Here is an 18,950-nt window from a genome sequence, read left to right as displayed (position 1 = left end):
GAGTCCTCTTATTGGAGAGATATCTCCACTTGTACAAACGGTACCCAACCATTGCACTCTATATCCTGACCAATACCCAAGGTAAGTTATCCATTGAAAGGTCTTTTGTATTTTTTTGCAACCAAAAGAGGTTCATTGCATTGTGGTGATTTTCTTAAATTTTGTTTTCTTCCCCCAGCCCAAAATAAATAAAAAAATTACACCCGCTTACAATCTGGGTTCTTTGAAATTTCAAAACCTGTACTATAATGCACGGGAGATTTGAGTTTTCGGATCTCCCTCCACCCCATTTTTTCGTTTTGTTTTGTCTCAATTTATGTTCACCCGGCGAGATGGGCAATTCTTGTGTTGGTTGCTATCTGCAGAGGCATGGTGTAGCTATGGCGGAGACCAAACGATGTTGGCTTCTGTCTCAAAATTTGAGGTACGAAGCTCGTCTTCAGTGGAGATGTTTGACATCTCACAAAGTTTTCTGTTTTTTTTTTTTCGTTGATTTGAGCTGAGAATTGGAGTGAGCGATATTTTCAATTTTGTTTTGCTAATATTAGACTTTGTTTGCACCATGTTAGGTCCGAACGAAGAATCAAGGTAAGTTATGCGGTCCGCCGGTATGCGGACGTTTGTAGATAAATCCCCCCATTTGATAGAAATCGATCCCAATTAGAATGAACTCCAAAAGAAAAAAAGGGGCAAAATTCGTAGCTGATTTAGACTTGTTCGATAACAAGTGTGGCCTTTGTCGCACACACCCTCACATACAAACAAACAAACATGTAGCCACTTTAATCTTCTAGGAATTTTACACTTGAAATTCACAACATTCTATTTTTTTTTTGTAACCCATCCATCCAAACAAACAAACAATCAAAATCGTTGGTTCTCACATTGTTCCACTGTCGTTTTCTAGGTGTCACCACACTGCTCACCATGGCAACGCAGACATCCGGTATCAATGCATCACTGCCACCGGTCTCCTACACCAAAGCCATTGACGTCTGGACTGGTGTGTGTCTAACGTTTGTATTCGGCGCCCTGCTCGAGTTTGCCCTGGTGAACTATGCGTCCCGCTCAGGTTCGAATAAAGCTAGTAATTGAGATTTTATATGCTTCTTATTAACTGTATTTAATTAATTAATGGTGTTTTCTATTATTATTTTTTCTTATGTACGTACAACTACTTACCACCACAAACACATATCAAAAAACAAAAAATAATAATAATATTTGTTCTATACATACATATACTACATGTGTATATTATACATTTGTTTTGTATAAACATACAAACTATATATATATTTTTACAACTTGTTTTTCGTAATTCAACACGACCCATCCATCCAACCACCCACCCACCAACTAACCAACCACCAAAATCCACCCATCCATTCTCCAATGTCATTATTTTCATAATTTCATACATACACTACATGCATACACACATACATCATTCTTCTTACACCCGACTGACTGACCGACCGACCGATTTGATAACAAAATCATGGAGCTAAACTTACATGTCCAAGTTACCAAACGGGAGACCGACCGATCCCGACCCTCCGGGAAGGGACGTTACTAAAATGTAATACGATTTATTTATTTTTGACAATCCAATCCACAATGGGAAAATCGGCAAAAAGTGACAGATGATGACAAATTACATGAAATTCGATTAAAATATGAAAATCCATGTCATTCGAGACGCAGTGACATTGTTTTTCGACCAAATTCCATGATGCGATGGATAAACTGAAAATCCGAAAAATAACAGAGCTATATTCAATCGACACCGACACATGTCGCCGTTTCAATTCATTCCGACAGCCATTCGAACAATCAACATCAACAACCGCCCCCCCAAAGCACCAATATAATCAGAGAAAAATTGAAATGTCAAAGATGTGAAGAAGAAATTGAGATTTCTTTTTTTCGTTTGGATGAGCAATCAGAGTTTGATATTTATAATTATGGGCATTTTTTTAGAAAGATAAAAAATTTGTTAGTTATATTTGAATATGGCAAGAATTAAGAAGTAAAGAAAACGATGTTCATGGGTCTACACTCCACATCTGTGCCTCTACAAAAGAATCAGTTAATTGGGAAGTGACTGTTTCATAAATGTTCATGCTAAGTGCTTGAAGATAAAATATTGAAAGTTGTCATAAAGATCAATGGTGAACATAGTGGGATATTTGGAAATCGTACAGATAAGATACAAAATGTACTAACAGAAATATATATAATCTCGCTTTTTTGAAAGGATTTAACTTTGCCTTGTCAAAATGCTACATTATGCACCCACCGTAAATATAAAAAAAAAATCCGACATCGTTGGTGAGTTAGAATTCTGAATTACAGAAATGAATATTTGGCAGTATTAAAAGTTTTTTTCCTTCGTGCCCACGTCCCTGACGATCGAAGGGAGCGCGTACACACCATAGTCCGGAAAATGTCGGGTTAATTGTGATTAGTATAGCCTCTGTATAAGTTATCAGCAACTTGATATATATAAATATAATTATTAACCTACAAATTTATAAAAAGTCAAAACTATACATAATTCATCGCTCTTTTGGCTAAATTCCAGTCTTTCCGCGAATGGTATCGCAGTATTGAAAACTCGAAATGGAAACCAATTTAGAATCAAATACGAAGAGACGTCTTAACATTTTCATATTAATAAGAGCTTATATAATAGCTAGAGAAAACATTTTGATCCCAAAAAGATAGCTTTTTACATTTTTACACCCTCAGCCATACAGTATTTACGATAACGATTTTTTACGATTTTGTAATAAAACACATAAAATTTTATTTTAAAACTTATTGAGAACTACTCATTATACGAAATACATTATAATAATTTGGAAGTAAATGGGGAGTTGGAGAACACGTGAGCTTATGAGCAAGAGAGAGACAAAACAAGAATATAACCATAAGTTTCTCAGAGAGCAGTAGCAAATAATTAAGAATTAAAGAAATTGGATTATTAGAGAGATGTTTAAGTAGGTTTGTAGCAGCGCTACTCTAAAAGCAGCGAAGTAGAATTTCTCTATTTTTTTTAAATGAGTCCAGTATCCGATAAAATACAACTTATGATATGGGAATATTTATATCAGACTTAAGTCGGGGGCGGACACTGTTCCGCATGACACTCCTCCTGTTACTTCTTTCACAAAAGATCAACATTTGTATACCTCACACCACAAGGTATTATGTCTTTGTACATTTGTTTATAACATACATAACATACAGAAGGATTCGAGATAGACCCATAATAGAATCACAATAGAATCACTGCGGCCGTCCCGCTGTTTTTGTATTCTGGTCTAGAAGCAAGTATACTAAATTTTGAAAATGGTTTATATATACCTATACATACAGGGTTGCCCATATTCGACGGACCCATCTGGCAACGCCATAACTTTTGACAGAGATGTCACATCGCTTAATGACATACCGCGTTTGAAGCGTCAGTCCAAGCAGATTTTTACCATGAACCAATACACGCCACGCGAGCTCTCTGAAATAGTTGAAATTTACACTCAACAGAAGAAGTCAATTGTGAAAACTCAACGTGCTTTTAAAACATTAAAAAATGTGAGGCGCACGTCTTCTAAGGGACCGTAAATAAGCAAAATTGCCGTTTTTACGCCACTGAAAATCCTCAGGAGATTCAAGAAGTGCCTCTTCATGACGAAAAAGTCACAGTTTGGTGCGGCGTTAGTGCGAAAACGGTCATTGGGCCGTTTTTCTTCCAAAATGAAAATGGCCATGCTGTTACCATCAATCAGGAGCGTTATCGCGACATGATGACCAATTTTGTGATGCCAATTATTCTTCGAAAGCGTATGAGGCAGTTCTGGTTTCAACTAGACAGCGCTCCACCGCACACAAGTCGCATAACAAAACATGGGTCCGTCGAATATGGGCAACCCTGTGTTTAAGTCCCCCAGAGCTGAAATATGCACTCTATAAGAACTATATTAGGTTCAAAATATCAAATACTGTTCAGAAACACCTCTGCCAAATGTTATGGGCATCTGTTCAGAATTAGAAAGAGCCCGTTAAAATTTCTCAATTTCTTTATCTATATTCGATTTATTGAGCACCAAATGTCTAATATGAGCCCTAATTTGGTGAAAATCGAAATCGATAAAGATATAGCTACGGCTCCTATATATATATGTTTTAATTTAAGCGCTGCCGAAGTCATATCATGCACTCTGTGGCAATAGTATTTGGAAAGAGAGTTACAAATATCTCCGTCAAATTTGGGAGAAATCGATTCAGAATAGGATATACCTCCGTAATATTAGATCATATCGGATTCAAATAATAACTGTTCTAAGACCAAAATACGCATTCAAAAGCCATCATTTTTTGTATGATCTACTTCATGTAAATTCTCAATATAAACCTTAATTTTCGCATTCGTTTCGATTATACCATAAAAAAGATTTTAAGTTAATGTTTTCAAAATTCGCGTGGGATGAAAGAACTTCTATTTAGACTCTGGCGTCAGAGAGAGGGAGAGAGCGAGAAAGGCCATTCTAGAAGCAACAAAACGTTGCGGCATCGATTCCACTAGTGTTTCAGCCATTTTTTATCCGAGTCCTAATTCGGAATCGTATTTTTAAACGATACCGGAATAGACTCTGAAATATAGGCAAGAAACTATCCCTAAAAACATCAAAATATACCCCGAATATCAGGGGGTAGCGTTGTATGGGGGGGTGTATGCGTTATAGTGGTCCTATGTAGACAATTCTATTCCAGCACTCAGAAAGAATTCCATGAGTGGATTTTCAGACAATTCCATTGAAAAATTGGCTACAATCATCAAAATACTGAATATCTGGAGATACCGTTATATGGTGGCTATAAGAAGACATGGACCTGCATGAGCAAATTTTTGGTCATAGATGGTAGAACATATTAGGAACTTCAAATACGAAATTTGAAACAATTCCAACTAAAAATGTCGCTAAAATCATCATAATACCGAATATCGGGTGTAACGTTGTATGGGGGCTATACGATGTCGTGGACGTATATAGACAATTCTCTTCAAGGGGGTAAAGTACTCAGAAGGAACTCCTAGTGTGGATTTTCAGACAATTCCATTGAAATTCCATGTCGGGAGGTACTTTTATATTGGGAATATACGATATCGTGGACCATATGTGCAACATTTTAGCTTCCTATCTTAATTCTTTTTGACTCTAGCGTGACTACAGCAGACTTACAGACATACGGACGAACAGGGTAAAATCGTCTTAAAATTTTACGCTAATTAAGAATGTATATACCTAGTTAGGTCTGAGTCATAAATTTAATATACCCTTCATACTATGATATGGAGGGTATAAAAATATTACCCGGAATCGACTGCAGCAAAATTGTTCGATTCTGTTCTGGTTTTGACAAACTGCATAAGGAACATTTTAAACCCACAATGCATTCTGTAACCATTCATAAAATCAAACTCTGATTCTCAACCAGAAAAAAAGACAAACACTTCAAATCAAACGCCCACCAAAAAAATTGCTCATACATCATTTGTTTGAATTTCATGAATGTAGAATTTTAGAAACTTCAAATATTTTATGAACTAACACAGTTTCTTTTATTTCCTTTCTTATTATGCCACGTTGTGTCAACGCACATCGATGTTTTGTACATAAATAACGAACTACGAACAACAATTAAAAACAAAAACAATATTTCAACGAATGACGAATGAATTTCAACGATTCCAACCAAAAACAAAACTTACGACGATGACGACAACTTTAATGAACGAATGAATCAATGAATGAATAAAACCACAATCCACACACTCTCGGACGCTGAATGTAAAAAAAATCACGCTGAAAAATGGGACAACACTTTTGCACACCACTGTTAAAAAAAATTATCAATGAATTAAAATCCCCCAAAAAACAAATGACTCTTCACACACATCACTGACATAACTATCATTTACTCACATCAAAATTGCTTTGATTTTATTTTTGTTTGTCATTTTGTGTTTTATTTTCCTTTTGTTTTGCCTCTAATTGTGTCATTTTATGACTTATTTGCAAATAACAACAATTATAATATATGTGGATTGCATTTGTATTATTTTTACGTTTTACATGTACATACAAATTATATAAATTAAAAAAAAAAAAAACATTATAATTGTTTGATGTTCATTGTTCATTAAAATCATAACAAAATATTGAAATTAAAAAAAAATCAACAAAATTGCTTTTGAATGCGAAAAAAAAAACAAATAACTAACCAATAACAACAATAATAATTATATTAAAAAAACCAAACTCATATTATTTTTATAAATTGAAAATGATTTACTTTATGGCACCATTATTTATGCTTTATTTGTCTTTTATTTTCATTTTTTCGTTTCATGATCAACCATGCCTTTCTTCTTCTTCTTGTCAACATCACAAATCAACATGAAAAAATTAACAAAAAATATAAATTTGAAATTTAATTTATTTAACTGTAATTTATCTATTTCTGTAACTGTATATGTGGATGTAAATCTCCATTTGTGTGTGTGTAAATATTAAAACCGTAACGCCGTGCCTTAATCACGTAACGCGACGATCATTGTGACAAATTTTCTTTTTATTAATTTTTATTTTAATTTTCGTTGTTCTTCTATTAATTTCCTTTTTTTCATAATTTAATTCAATTCAATCGTCACTACTATCATCAAACAACTGTTAAACAAATCTACTACTACTACCATTTATTGCAACTATGTTACTACTAACCTCAACAACCAACAAAAACTACTACTACCACCAATATTTTGAACCACTTGTATCTGTGTGTGTGTGTGTTTTGCAACAATGTTGTGTTAATTTTCGAAACAAACAAAACCTGTCAAATCTGCCACCCTATCGTCGAACAAATAAATTCTTGTGCAAATTTCTCTCCTTCCCCCTCAATGCAACATATACGGATCGGGCCGCAGACATGCACAAGGAGAACATGAAAAAGAAGCGACGCGATTTGGAGCAGGCGAGTATAGATGCTGCTTCAGATCTATTGGATACAGATAGCAATGCCACATTTGCCATGGTACATATAAATATTTGTGTTTCTCTCTAAATGTTATATGTTTTGCATTGTTTTTGTTTTAGTTTAGTTATTATTTTTCTTAACAATTATTCATTGATCATGCATCCCAGGGATGGAAACATGGCAGAAGAATACAGGTAGATGCATCAACGCTTGGGAGCATTGATATGTCAAAAAAATTTAAATGTTTTTCAAATATAAGTAGATTTTTATATGTTTTCTTATACGACGTCACTCGGAGGTTATTATAACTCGCGTTTTTTTAAATTTTTTACAAATTTAAATATTTTTTCATTCAACATTTTCAATTCCGAAATTGGTTTGACAGTTCATTGTCCCAGCAGCTATGTTGAAGCGTCTACCTATATTATTCTACCATGGATGGAAAGTCATTTTGATATTTTATGTATATTATTTAAAAATATATGTGATATGGTAAAACTAGCAAAAGGCAACAAGCAAAAAAGCTATAAGTTCGGTCGGACCGAACTTTGAATACCCTCCACCACTTGTTACAATTTTGGCAATTTTCAAAAAAATAAAATCCGTTAAAAATTCTGTTAAAATCTTAAAAATACCGAATGTAGCCAAATATTAGGGTCTATGCGACGACGTGGACCTGCATAAACATCTATTGTCATAAGCTATTACAATATTCAAATGCGAAACTTAAAAAAATCTGTTTTTAATGTAGCTAAAATCATCAAAATAACGAATATAGGGAGCTACCATGGGTGTTATAAAACGTGGACCAGCACAGACAATTTTCTGTCATAGGCTGTAGGATCCATTACGAACTACAAATAACAAATTTGAAACAATTCCGGTGTATAATGTCGCTAAAATCATCAAAATACCGAATATCGAGGGGTACCGTTAAATTGGGGCTATACGAAGACGTGAACATGCGCAGACAATTTTCTGTCATAGCCTGCGGTATCCATTACGAACTACAAATACCAAATTTGAAACAATTCCGGTGAATAATGTCGCTAAAATCATCAAAATACCGAATATCGGGATGTAACTTTATATGGAGGCTATACCAAATAGTGGACCTACATGACCTACATTTTAAATACCAAATGTTCTGCAGACATAATATACATTTGTATCAACCTACTTCATTTCGTTCGGAAGCTAGAGTGATTTCTACAGACGAACGGACATCGCTAAATCGACATAGAATTTTATGTTGATATATTGGTCCTTTGAGCCTTATCAGTAACAGAGAGCGAATTAGAAAAAAACTTCAACAGAAGACTATAATGAATGTGACGGATAGCGGAAAAGTGAATAAGGCTTCAAAACTGCTGCAGATAGAAGAGATGAGGCTGCGAATTCTGATTGACGACTCGGATTAAAACTAGGCACCAACCAAAGAAAAGATGGTGACAGCGAGCAAAGGAGCATACCGAAGGCTTTGAAGGGATCAGTGCCGAGGTAGATTATACATACGAGTATTTCTTTGCCTGATAAGCTGGGCAAATAAACTAATGAACGATTCGTTCAAGAGAGAATTAATGGTCTTTTATAAATTAACTTCCGCCTGATTTTGGAGTCAGGCATTGATAGGGAAACCCGGGAATCTTGAGTTTGAAAATTCGACCAGGGCATTATGACTTTGAGCATTTGTTTGTAACATGGAGAAGGAAGCGAGATAGGCCCATGGTTACTTTTGGGCATCTTCATAGAATCACTTTCTGAGTCCATGTATGTAGGCCATCCGTCCGTCTGTCCATGTATTTTTCTGAAGAAAATGCAGGTCACATTTATTATCCGATTGAGATGCAATTTTCCAATCAATATTTGATTGGCCCAAGAACGAACCCTATCGAAATTGGTGAGAATCGGTTAAAATTTAATATAGCTCAAATGTATATATTCAACCGATTTTAGGTTAATTGTGCACAAAATGGCAAATATCAGACCAAACTATCCGAATTTTGGCACATCCGACCGAATTAAGTCTAGAAGCAAGTACATAAAGTCTGGTGAAAATCGGTTCAGATATAGCTACATATGATTCATCCGATTTGATATTTAAGTCCCTCACATGCGAAATTTGCTCTCCACAGCAAGGGTATTTGGTACCAGATACAGCGCAGGAATACATCTGCCAAATTTTATCAATATCGGTTCAGATTTTGATATAGCTCCCATATATATCTCCAGCCGATTTCAGGTTAATTGTGCACCAAATGGCGAATATCAGTTGAAATTTTGGCACATCCGTTCGAATTAAGTCTAGAAGCAAGTACATAAAATTTGGTGAAAATCGGCTCAGATATAGCTATAGCTCCCATATATATGTTTCATCCGATTTAGTGTTTAGTCCTACACATTCGTAATATGCACTCCAGAAGAATGATATTTGGTAGCAGATATCAGATACAGCTCAGAAATAACTCTGCCATATTCTATCATGATCGGTTCAGATTTGGATATAGCTCCCATTCATACCTTTTTCCGAATTCAGGTTAATTGTGCACCAAATGGCTAATATCAGCCTAAATAGAGTTAATTGTGGCACTTCCGACCGAATTCAGTCTAGAAGCAAATACATCAAATTTTGTGAAAATCGGTTCAGATATAACTTTAGCTCATCCGATTTGACGTTTAAGTCCTTCATATGCGAAATATGCACTCCACAACAGTAGTATTTGATACTGGAAATCAGATACTGTTCGAAATACCCCAGCCAAATTTTATCGAGATGGAAATCAGATACTGTTCGAAATACCCCAGTCAAATTTTATCGAGATGGGTTCAGATTTTTATATACATTCGGTGCACATCTTCATCCGATTTTACGGTTATTATTCACTTTACATGTAATATCAGCCCAAAACGGATAGATGTTTTCAAATTCAACAGAATTGTACCATTTGGTGAAATTCGGTCCGGTATATATATTTCTCCAATAAATATTTTGCATGCACTATACAGAAATGTTTTTTTTGGTACTAGAGGTACAAAATCCTCCATCAAATTTGTTGAAAATCTGTTCAGAGTTGAATATAATTCCCAAATTGTGACTACTCTAAACCCATGATATGTATTCAAATAAGGTTCATAGTTGGTATGATCTACTTCACATAAATTCCGAATAAAAACTTTTTTGTTACGGGAGCTCTACTATATACGAATAGTGGAGAAGGGTTCTGATTGAGGCTGTTGAAACAATAGTGGATAATGAAGGAGTGAAAACGACTAGCCAGGAAGCAGAGCGCTTGACCTGTTCGATGGAGACACGGAATGAAATCGAATGTGAGGACGAAAAGGTTAGAGAAGACCCGATTACTGAAGTTGAAGTTCTTGGAGAAGAAACAGAATCAATACCTTAAGGCGTGAAATTGTATCAAAAGATACTCCGAATCGTGTATAAAAGCATCAGTTAAGACGTTGGGCACGTAATTTCCTATAATAACTCCGATAACATCAATAGAAAAAGTATCAATCAAGGGTCTCTTTTTAAAGAAAGTATGGGTACTAGAGATATTACCATCGGTTAGCAAAATCTCTTGGCTGATCTCCGACGAGTGTTGGGACATTACAACATGGCAGGATTCTTATAGGGTCCGCGGCTTCGAAAGAAGACCCAAAGTCGAATAAAGAGTAATCAAAGAGCCCCTTATTTTTTTACCATAAAAAGCTCAGCTAAAACAGAGGAGCTACCTCGCAAAAAAGAAATGGTTTTTACCCCTTTTAAATATCAAAGTCATTCATGCTTGTTTTTTTGTTTAAATATATTTTTGTTCACCATCATCTCAAACATTTCCATAATATATATTTACTTAACAATTACAACTCATGATTTTTATTTTGTGTTCTATTCGAAATAATCAAAATAAAATATTGGCCAAATCGAAAAATAATTCTTACTAAAACATAATCACCTCTTCTTTGTATCTTTTAACCTACTTGTTTTCTTGCCTACATCTTCATGCTCCTCTGTGTATATCTCAATCATCATGTGTCCCAAATGACATTCGTCAAAACGCCTTCCATTTACCTATCACCATCATCGCCATCAATCAATGACAACAATCATCATTACAAAAACAACGACAACAAAAATTAACAAAAAAAAAATAATAAATTTGTAAAAATCAAAAAAACAAATACTCGAAAAAATAACGCTCACTAATGTTAATTGGAAAATGATTGGTAACAAATATTTCATCTGAATCACAACAACAACAACTCTCACAATCAACCTAGAAACCTTTGGTACGTCATCCGGGTGATCCATTGGCACTGGAAAAGTTGAGGCAATGTGAAGTTCATATGCAGGCGCCCAAGCGTCCCAACTGCTGCAAGACGTGGCTATCGAAGTTCCCCACAAGGTAAGCCAGCCAGGTCCTTTTCGTTGTTACTGTAATTTATCGTTCATTGTTCGTTTTTGCGTGAAATGTGAATGCCAAATAACTTTTTTCGTTTTGTTTTCGCCATTTAATCATCATTTAATGAATTTTCTTTATCACTTTTAGATTTTCTTTTTGCTGTTGAGATTTGTTCTGCTTTAATGTCAATAAAAATAATAATAATTATCTTTTTGAAAATGTTCATTCCAAACGTTGATTGATGGTTTTATCCCGCCTAATGCCTGTGTAAACTGCTTAAGTATTATTTTCTTTGATTCCTTTTTAATGCTATCTCTCTATTTTGCTCTACATTTTCGTTTGCCTGAACTTTGGTAACTCAATTATTGATATTTTCTATGAAATTAAAAATTAAAGTTGCTTAAAGTTTTTGATATGCTTGAAATATATTAACAATTTGTTTGCTTTTCATTGAGAATAATTAAATGTTAAACCAAATTATAAACTTTGTTATGCATAAACCAGTAATTGATATTTTATAAAGTTTTCGGTTTTTGATACAAATACATTAACATAACTTTTTAATTTAATATACTCTACACCATATTTATGAATGTACATATATACGTCTTGATAGACAAACTCTCAGAAATGCATTCCGATATAATTTCGGGTGGTCCGGAAAGAAACTAATTTTTCTATGTAAAATGTACAAAAAATGTCAAAAGAGTAACCATACCGGTTGTGTTGGGCCTTTACTAATGGTAAATATTTCCACTCGTTCCGAATATCAGCAAATTAATAGAACATTTTAAAACGAAATATTTAAAAATGGCACAAATTACAAGATACAGAGATTAAGTATTTGATTCTCTCTACAGGGTGGGATAACAAAACTGTAACAAAGTCAAACGCCATGATTTTTACATTTTTATTAATTTTATTGAATGAAAGCAAAAAATGTCGAAAATAGCATCAAATTTTAGTTTAAGTTGAGATTTGTTCGAATTGGTCACCTTTGGCACGAATTATGGCCTTCAAACGACCAATAAAACCGTCACACGCTGCTCGAATGTTGCTCTGCGTTAATTTGACCCATTCCCGGCGAAACGCTTGCTTGAGGTGATCGACACTTTGGTATTTTTCAGTGCCAACCTTGCTCTCCAAAATACTCCAGGCTCAATAGTCCAACAGATTGGTATCCGGTTTGGTATTCATCGAACTGATGAAGATGTGCGTGACGACTGCCCGGCATGTGTTGCAGGCGCGCACAATACTCTGAACCTCTTTAATTGCACAGCCAAACCTATCCAACTCACTCCAGAAGATCTCTGGCCGATCAGCCCATCAAAGTAGCTGAATTTCTAAACCTGGAGCTGGAATCAGATTAGCAGAACGCAAACACTTGCATGTAATACTGCACCACAAGTGCTGCTGGCTTACGCCTTTCATTTTGTGACCACGAGGATCTTGGAGTAGTTCATTGTCGGTATTATATTTCCCCCAACTATTCAGCTCTAATTTCACCTCCGCAGACCATGTGGTGAGGAATGTGGCATATGATTTAGTGTCGGATATTTTTAACACCACCCATAGTAAACTGGTGTTAACTCCCGGCGAGAAGACATTTTTACGACGCAGAACTCTTTGCATCACTTTATCTCTCTCGAAATGCTCGACGAAATAACGGTTATTATAGCCAGCATGCCTCTTCGGATCAGTCAACTTTCATAGGGATTAAGAGTGATTTAGCGCTTTACTCACATCGGATCCCGTGTTGCAACACTTCAGATGGTCTACCCAGCTTTTCATCAGGTAAATTCCGTGCCCTGCTGGATTTTTTTTTTATTTTTCGGGTGTCAAATCCCAGGCATAAGACGAGCGACTACAGCTCTGATAATGATAATGAATTTTTAGCAATCAATCTGCTCTGCCAACACCGAACCTCTCTGATTGTTGCATAAGATGGAATGTCACAACTTATGATTGACTTTGAAATCTCCTGGTACCGGAAGTTAGCTTATTAACCTTTTAACCAGAAGGATATACACATTAAGCAATTCGACATCGGCAATCCCACTCTTGGCTGTTGGCTACATGTGGGGGTCCCTAGAGACTGATTCAAGCAAAATAGAAGCAGTGTGTCAATCAAAAAACGATTATAAAGATGTCAGAAGCTATTGGAAAATAAATTAGAGCCTCTGCTAGTCCACTTCCTCCATGAGACTATGGGATCTGGTACTAAAAAAAGCACGTAGTGTGATTTTCGAAATACTGTTCAACATACCACATACCAAGTTAGATAGAAGCTACACATAAATGAACTGAATAGAATGGTGCAAATTGGGCTACTTTACATTTTACAATATTTTGCCAGTTTCTTCATCAAATGGCGCCGAATGAGTGAATTGGTTTACTTTATTAGACTTTTCTAACCAACACAATATGACAAAGCCAACATTAATTTTATTTTTCCATTTGCAACACTTTTTACCGACGGTGTAATATAACACCATATCTTCAATGAAATTTACGCACAGAAATATTAATGTTCCACTTGCATTCGATTTTACGGAGGGTTTCTTAAAATATCATTTATAACCATTAAGTGGCGCCCAGTGAGTATAGCCCCTGTCAACTTCACGGTAATATGAAAGCTATATAAATAAATACCAGATATCAAAAAGTCATAACAGTTACTACAACTTGTTTGAATTAAGCGGCATTTTAGCCACTTCTTTTAAAAATATCGTTAATTTGAATTAAATGGCGCCCAACGTGTTAGCCCAACAGCTAACATCATGTGACATTCACACTACACAATAATTGGAAGGCCACATTAGTTTTCTTTATTCCCTACGCAAAACCTTTAAATATTTCTTAGGTTTTTCATTTAATAACAGCTCCCGAGTTAAGGTATTCTGAAATTAAAAACACATATTCCAACTGCTTAACTGTGACTTAGTATTTTTAACTCACAGATGATTTAAGCATTCTTTGCTGAATAATTACAATATATGGAAAAAATCCAAATTTTCCCAGTTTTCAAGCTTTCAGAAACAATTGTTAACCCCATTTTTAGTAGAAAACAGTCAATATTACAGTACAGACTTATTTTAAATGGTTTGCAGGAACCACGTACCTTTTAAGCTTAGGTGGTATTGGTTTCCTGATTTGAAATCTTGACAGTAGTTCTCTTACCAAAAAAAAAAAAAAAATTGTGGGTCTAGGTTTTAGAATAAGGTTTGAAATTTAGTTTCCAAACGAATTGACTGCAAAAATCTATTGAGTTCTTAATTATAATAAAAATCGCAGTTCTATATATTTGTACCCTACACCATTTGTTTTGTAACAGGCAGAAGGAAGCGAGATAGACCCATAGTTTCTTCTGAAGACTATTCTATGAAATCACTTTCTGAGTCGATGTATGCATGTCAGTCCGTCTGTCCGTCCGTCCATGTATTCTTGTGAACAAAATGCAGGTCGCATTTATTATCTGATTGAGATGAAATTTTGCAAACAATACTTGATTGGCCCAAGGACGAACCCTATTGAAATTGGTGATAAACGGATCAGATTTAGATATAGCTCCCATATATCTTCAACCGATTTCGGGTTAATTGTGCTCCAAATGGCCAATATCCATCTAATGACCTGAATTTTGGTACATCTGACCGAATTCAGTCTAGAAGCAAGTACCTCAAATTTGGGGACAATCGGTTCAGATATAGCTATAGCTTCCATACATATATTTCATCCAATTTGGTGTTTAAGTCCTTCCTATTCGACAACAATGATATTTGGTACAATATATCTTATAGAGCTCAGAAATACTTTCGCCAAATTTCATCGAGAACGATTAAGATTTGGATATAGCTCCCACATATATCCTTAATCCGATTTCAGATTTATTGTGCAAATAATGGCTAATATTAGCCAAAATGCAGTGAATTTCGGGACGTACCTTTCCATTTTGTGGAACTCGGCTCCGATATATAATATTTTAATATAATTGTCCTTGAAGTGATATCAGGCACACTATAGCAATGTTGTGTGGTACAAAACATTAAAATAGTGAAAATCGAATCAGGATTGGATATGCCACCTATATATTATTAGTTGCCTCTGAAACCAAACTATAACTGCTCTAAAGCCATATATTGATAGGTGGTATGATTTACTTCAAATAAATTCGTTTGTTACGGGAGCTCTACTAAATATGCATAGTGGTGTAGGGTATCATATAGTCGGCCCCGCCCTACATTTGACTTTTCCTTACTGGTTTTTAATACAGCTACATGTTTTGACAAAATTGCATTTCTTAAACATCCACAATTTTCGAACGAATTCGAAGGAGTGTTTGGGAAATATGGCGCCCAATGTGTAGTGCAATCACACACTTTTTATACGCGTGTTGTCATCTTATTCATTAAGATTTTCATTCCAGTGGGCATTTAAGACCCCGCAAAGTATAAAGCTCATGTCTATACAGACGAGCCCACTTTAATTGATGCCTTGGAAGACAACATTGAAGCATCTACTTGTAAGATACCGGCCAAACTTTTTGCCAAAATTGGGCTTATCGGATAGACTATCCACATTCTACACGAATCAACGACAAAAGTTTATAACATTTTTAAGCCTTCCTACAAATATGGTGTAGAGTTCTGAACAACACTTATTTTTTAATTTTTAAATAAACTTTAATATTAAATAATTATATACATACATATATCTATGTGTAATTTATAAATGCTCTTATTTCGTTTGAAATGTTATTAAATTTTTAAATGTTTTTCGTATTAACATAAAACAAACAAATTATTTAAATAAATGTTCATAAAAAACCCCTGCTGGAATATATTTTTGCTTACAACCACCAACACAAATCAATACACCGAAAAAAAGCCAATCTAAAATGTGATAATTAATCAGCAAATTCCTTCCAAATATTTATTCAAGACAATGTTCTAGATCGAAGCGGATCGATGTTATATCACGAATAACGTTTCCCCTGGTCTTTGCCCTGTTCAATTTGGTCTACTGGAGCACCTATTTGTTCCGGGAGGAGGAGGATGAGTAAATGCCAACATTATTTTGTTTTATTTTAGTTTTTTCTTATTATTACGATTATTATAATTATGATGATGATTATTATGTGTAATTATGTATTGAAATTATGATAATTATGAAGATGTGAGCTGAATTGAAAGAAAAACAAACAAAAAATTAAATATTAGGGTTTCTCTCTCTTTCTATCAACAAAAATAAGGCTTAACTAACTACTAATCAATTATTTTAATTTCTGTTTCTTTTCCTTTTTTGTTTTGTTTTAATTTTCATTTTTTTGATTTTAATTTGCCAACATGATTTATGTTTTGTGTGTGTTTCGAAACCAAAATAACAAAAAAAAATCAAAATTGGGAAAACAATTAAAATTTTTTTTACTAACAAAATTTGCATGAACCAAAAATAAAATAAAAAAACAAAACAAAAATCATAACAAATATAGGACTTTCTAAAGACCATTGATGATGATGACGAAGTTCATAATCACAGCAATGATGATCATGATGATGAGGCTAATATGGATGATTGATGTTAATAACAAAGAATGGCTATGTAGAATTCTGTCGCTAAAACCACTAACGAATCCAAATCTTCCTTCAAAATGCATTGAACAATGCGCCCTCTCTATGCATTCTGCGCAAACTAACAAACTTCGTAACAAACCAAACGAAAAAAAAAATAATTTTTAATTCCCATCAAATCTAAGTAAAGGTGTGATTTGTTAGAGCATAAACATTTCATCTTCCCCACCACCACCCCCCATCAAATAATCTGCCTCTCCCATCGGTCCCAATTTTAGAAATTATGAAACCGAAACAAACAAACCGAATTAATTAACCAACTAAAATGTGAGCCAAGGATGTTATATATTCTAGACGTACCGTACAGATGATATAAGAATAGGTTTAAAAAAAGAATATAAAAAAATTCAAAACAACATGACAACCTATGACGTAGTTAACAAATTAAGGATTAGCAATTAAGTTAAGGAAACTAATTTTCAGAATTCAAAAAACCCACAAACCCTTCCCCCTCTACCCCCTTAATTTTAAGGTAATTACCCCCAAACAACCAACCACAAACTTTGGACGTATTCATGTGCATATATGTTTGGAAAAATATATATGTAGTACATAGTATTGTAAGTACATAACATATATATATAAATAAATATATATAAAAAACATATGTCGAAGACAACAAATAACATATGTATTTATTTTATAAGAATTTATATATAATTTAAAATTAAAAATCAACAACAACAAAACATAAATAATTTCCCATAATAAGATAAAAAAAAAAAACAAAAAAATAAATAAATTTAAAATCATTTTAAATCGAATTTTAACTATAAGGCATGTTTCATAAAAAATATATATTAAAAAAGAAAACAATGTTTTTAAAAAGAAGAAAACTGTTAATTTATTGTTTAACAAAATAATAATTGTTGTTTTATTTTTAGTTTTTATTTTTGTTAAAATCAAGCATACCTAGACACACACATACATACGTACATATTTACAAGAATTGTTACACCTGCTTCTTATTTCCGAACACACACACACACCACTACCCCAGACATACACAGAAAAACACTCCCTAGCTCGAGAATGCCTTAAAAACAATTGATATTTTGTTGATAATGTTAAATAAGTTTGGTAAATAGAAAGAAATGATTAAAAAATAAAAAATATATTTTATATTTTCATGCCCTCAACCCTATGGCTGCGGAGCGTAACGGCTTTAGACCATAGGTCTCTTTGGATCAAATTCATTTCAGGACATTTGGAGTCAATCTAGGTCCGTCTCTCTGGCTGGCACTAACGATGACATTCAAAGGGAGTTTCCGATTTGGTACAAACTTGGGGCATAGTTTTACCATTATCACCTTCCCCTTAACAAAAGGTCAAAATTTTCAAACAAAAAAAAATACCTCAGAGAAAGGGAAAAGATCGTCCGATCTTTGCAAATTCTTATATTTGTATCAGTGCTACGTCAGAATTGAAATTGGTCAAAGACAATGGAGGTGGACCATCCTTTTAGTACCTCCCCACAAAAGAATCAAAATTGTGTATTATCAAAATACTTATAAAATGTGAAATTAATATTTCGCACATCCCGATATTTCTACCGACTTTAGGTGTTGTGTGAAAAACAGATAGAACCGACCGCAACTTCTTGTACTTTCCCCGCACTCCTTTGGCTTTGACTATTATATCCCTTATGCATGCAGAAGAAGCCGGCGATTTTCTTAAAACAGCTGGTATCTCAATATTACCATCTACGGTATATCTAATGTAAATATGGAATATGGAACTATATCTATCTCTTTTTGGTACCTACCCCATAAAGAGTTAACATTTTGATTTTATGATCTGTAAACTTTGTATATCGAAAAATTGTTTTTGGGGCCTCCCGTACAAAATATCAACTTTTTCAAAAAATGGGTCA

General features: G+C 34.3%; 1 protein-coding gene across 24 annotated transcripts in view; it reads left to right on the top strand.

Moving 5' to 3' along the window:
- LOC101887288 (glutamate-gated chloride channel) overlaps positions 1-17,659 on the top strand; it is a 174,367-nt gene extending 156,708 nt beyond the window's left edge. For 6 of the 24 annotated variants that reach the window (XM_059122736.1, XM_059122756.1, XM_059122735.1 and 3 more), the window contains 5 exons: positions 908-1,087; positions 6,995-7,101; positions 11,326-11,450; positions 16,389-16,505; positions 16,939-17,659. In XM_059122736.1, coding sequence (XP_058978719.1) covers positions 908-1,087; positions 6,995-7,101; positions 11,326-11,450; positions 16,389-16,505; positions 16,939-16,948 — 539 coding nt within the window. In that variant the 3' untranslated portion in view covers positions 16,949-17,659. Of the gene's footprint in view, positions 1-907; positions 1,096-6,994; positions 7,102-11,325; positions 11,451-16,388 lie in introns of those variants that run through there. The other 18 variants (XM_059122747.1, XM_059122746.1, XM_059122748.1 and 15 more) reach the window with 13 other exon arrangements.
- Positions 17,660-18,950: the final 1,291 nt, after the last annotated feature.

This window comes from Musca domestica, unplaced genomic scaffold, assembly GCF_030504385.1.
Source record: "Musca domestica strain aabys unplaced genomic scaffold, Musca_domestica.polishedcontigs.V.1.1 21, whole genome shotgun sequence".
In the NCBI taxonomy this organism is placed as follows: Eukaryota; Metazoa; Arthropoda; class Insecta; order Diptera; family Muscidae; genus Musca; species Musca domestica.
This window is presented reverse-complemented; position numbering and strand designations above follow the sequence as displayed.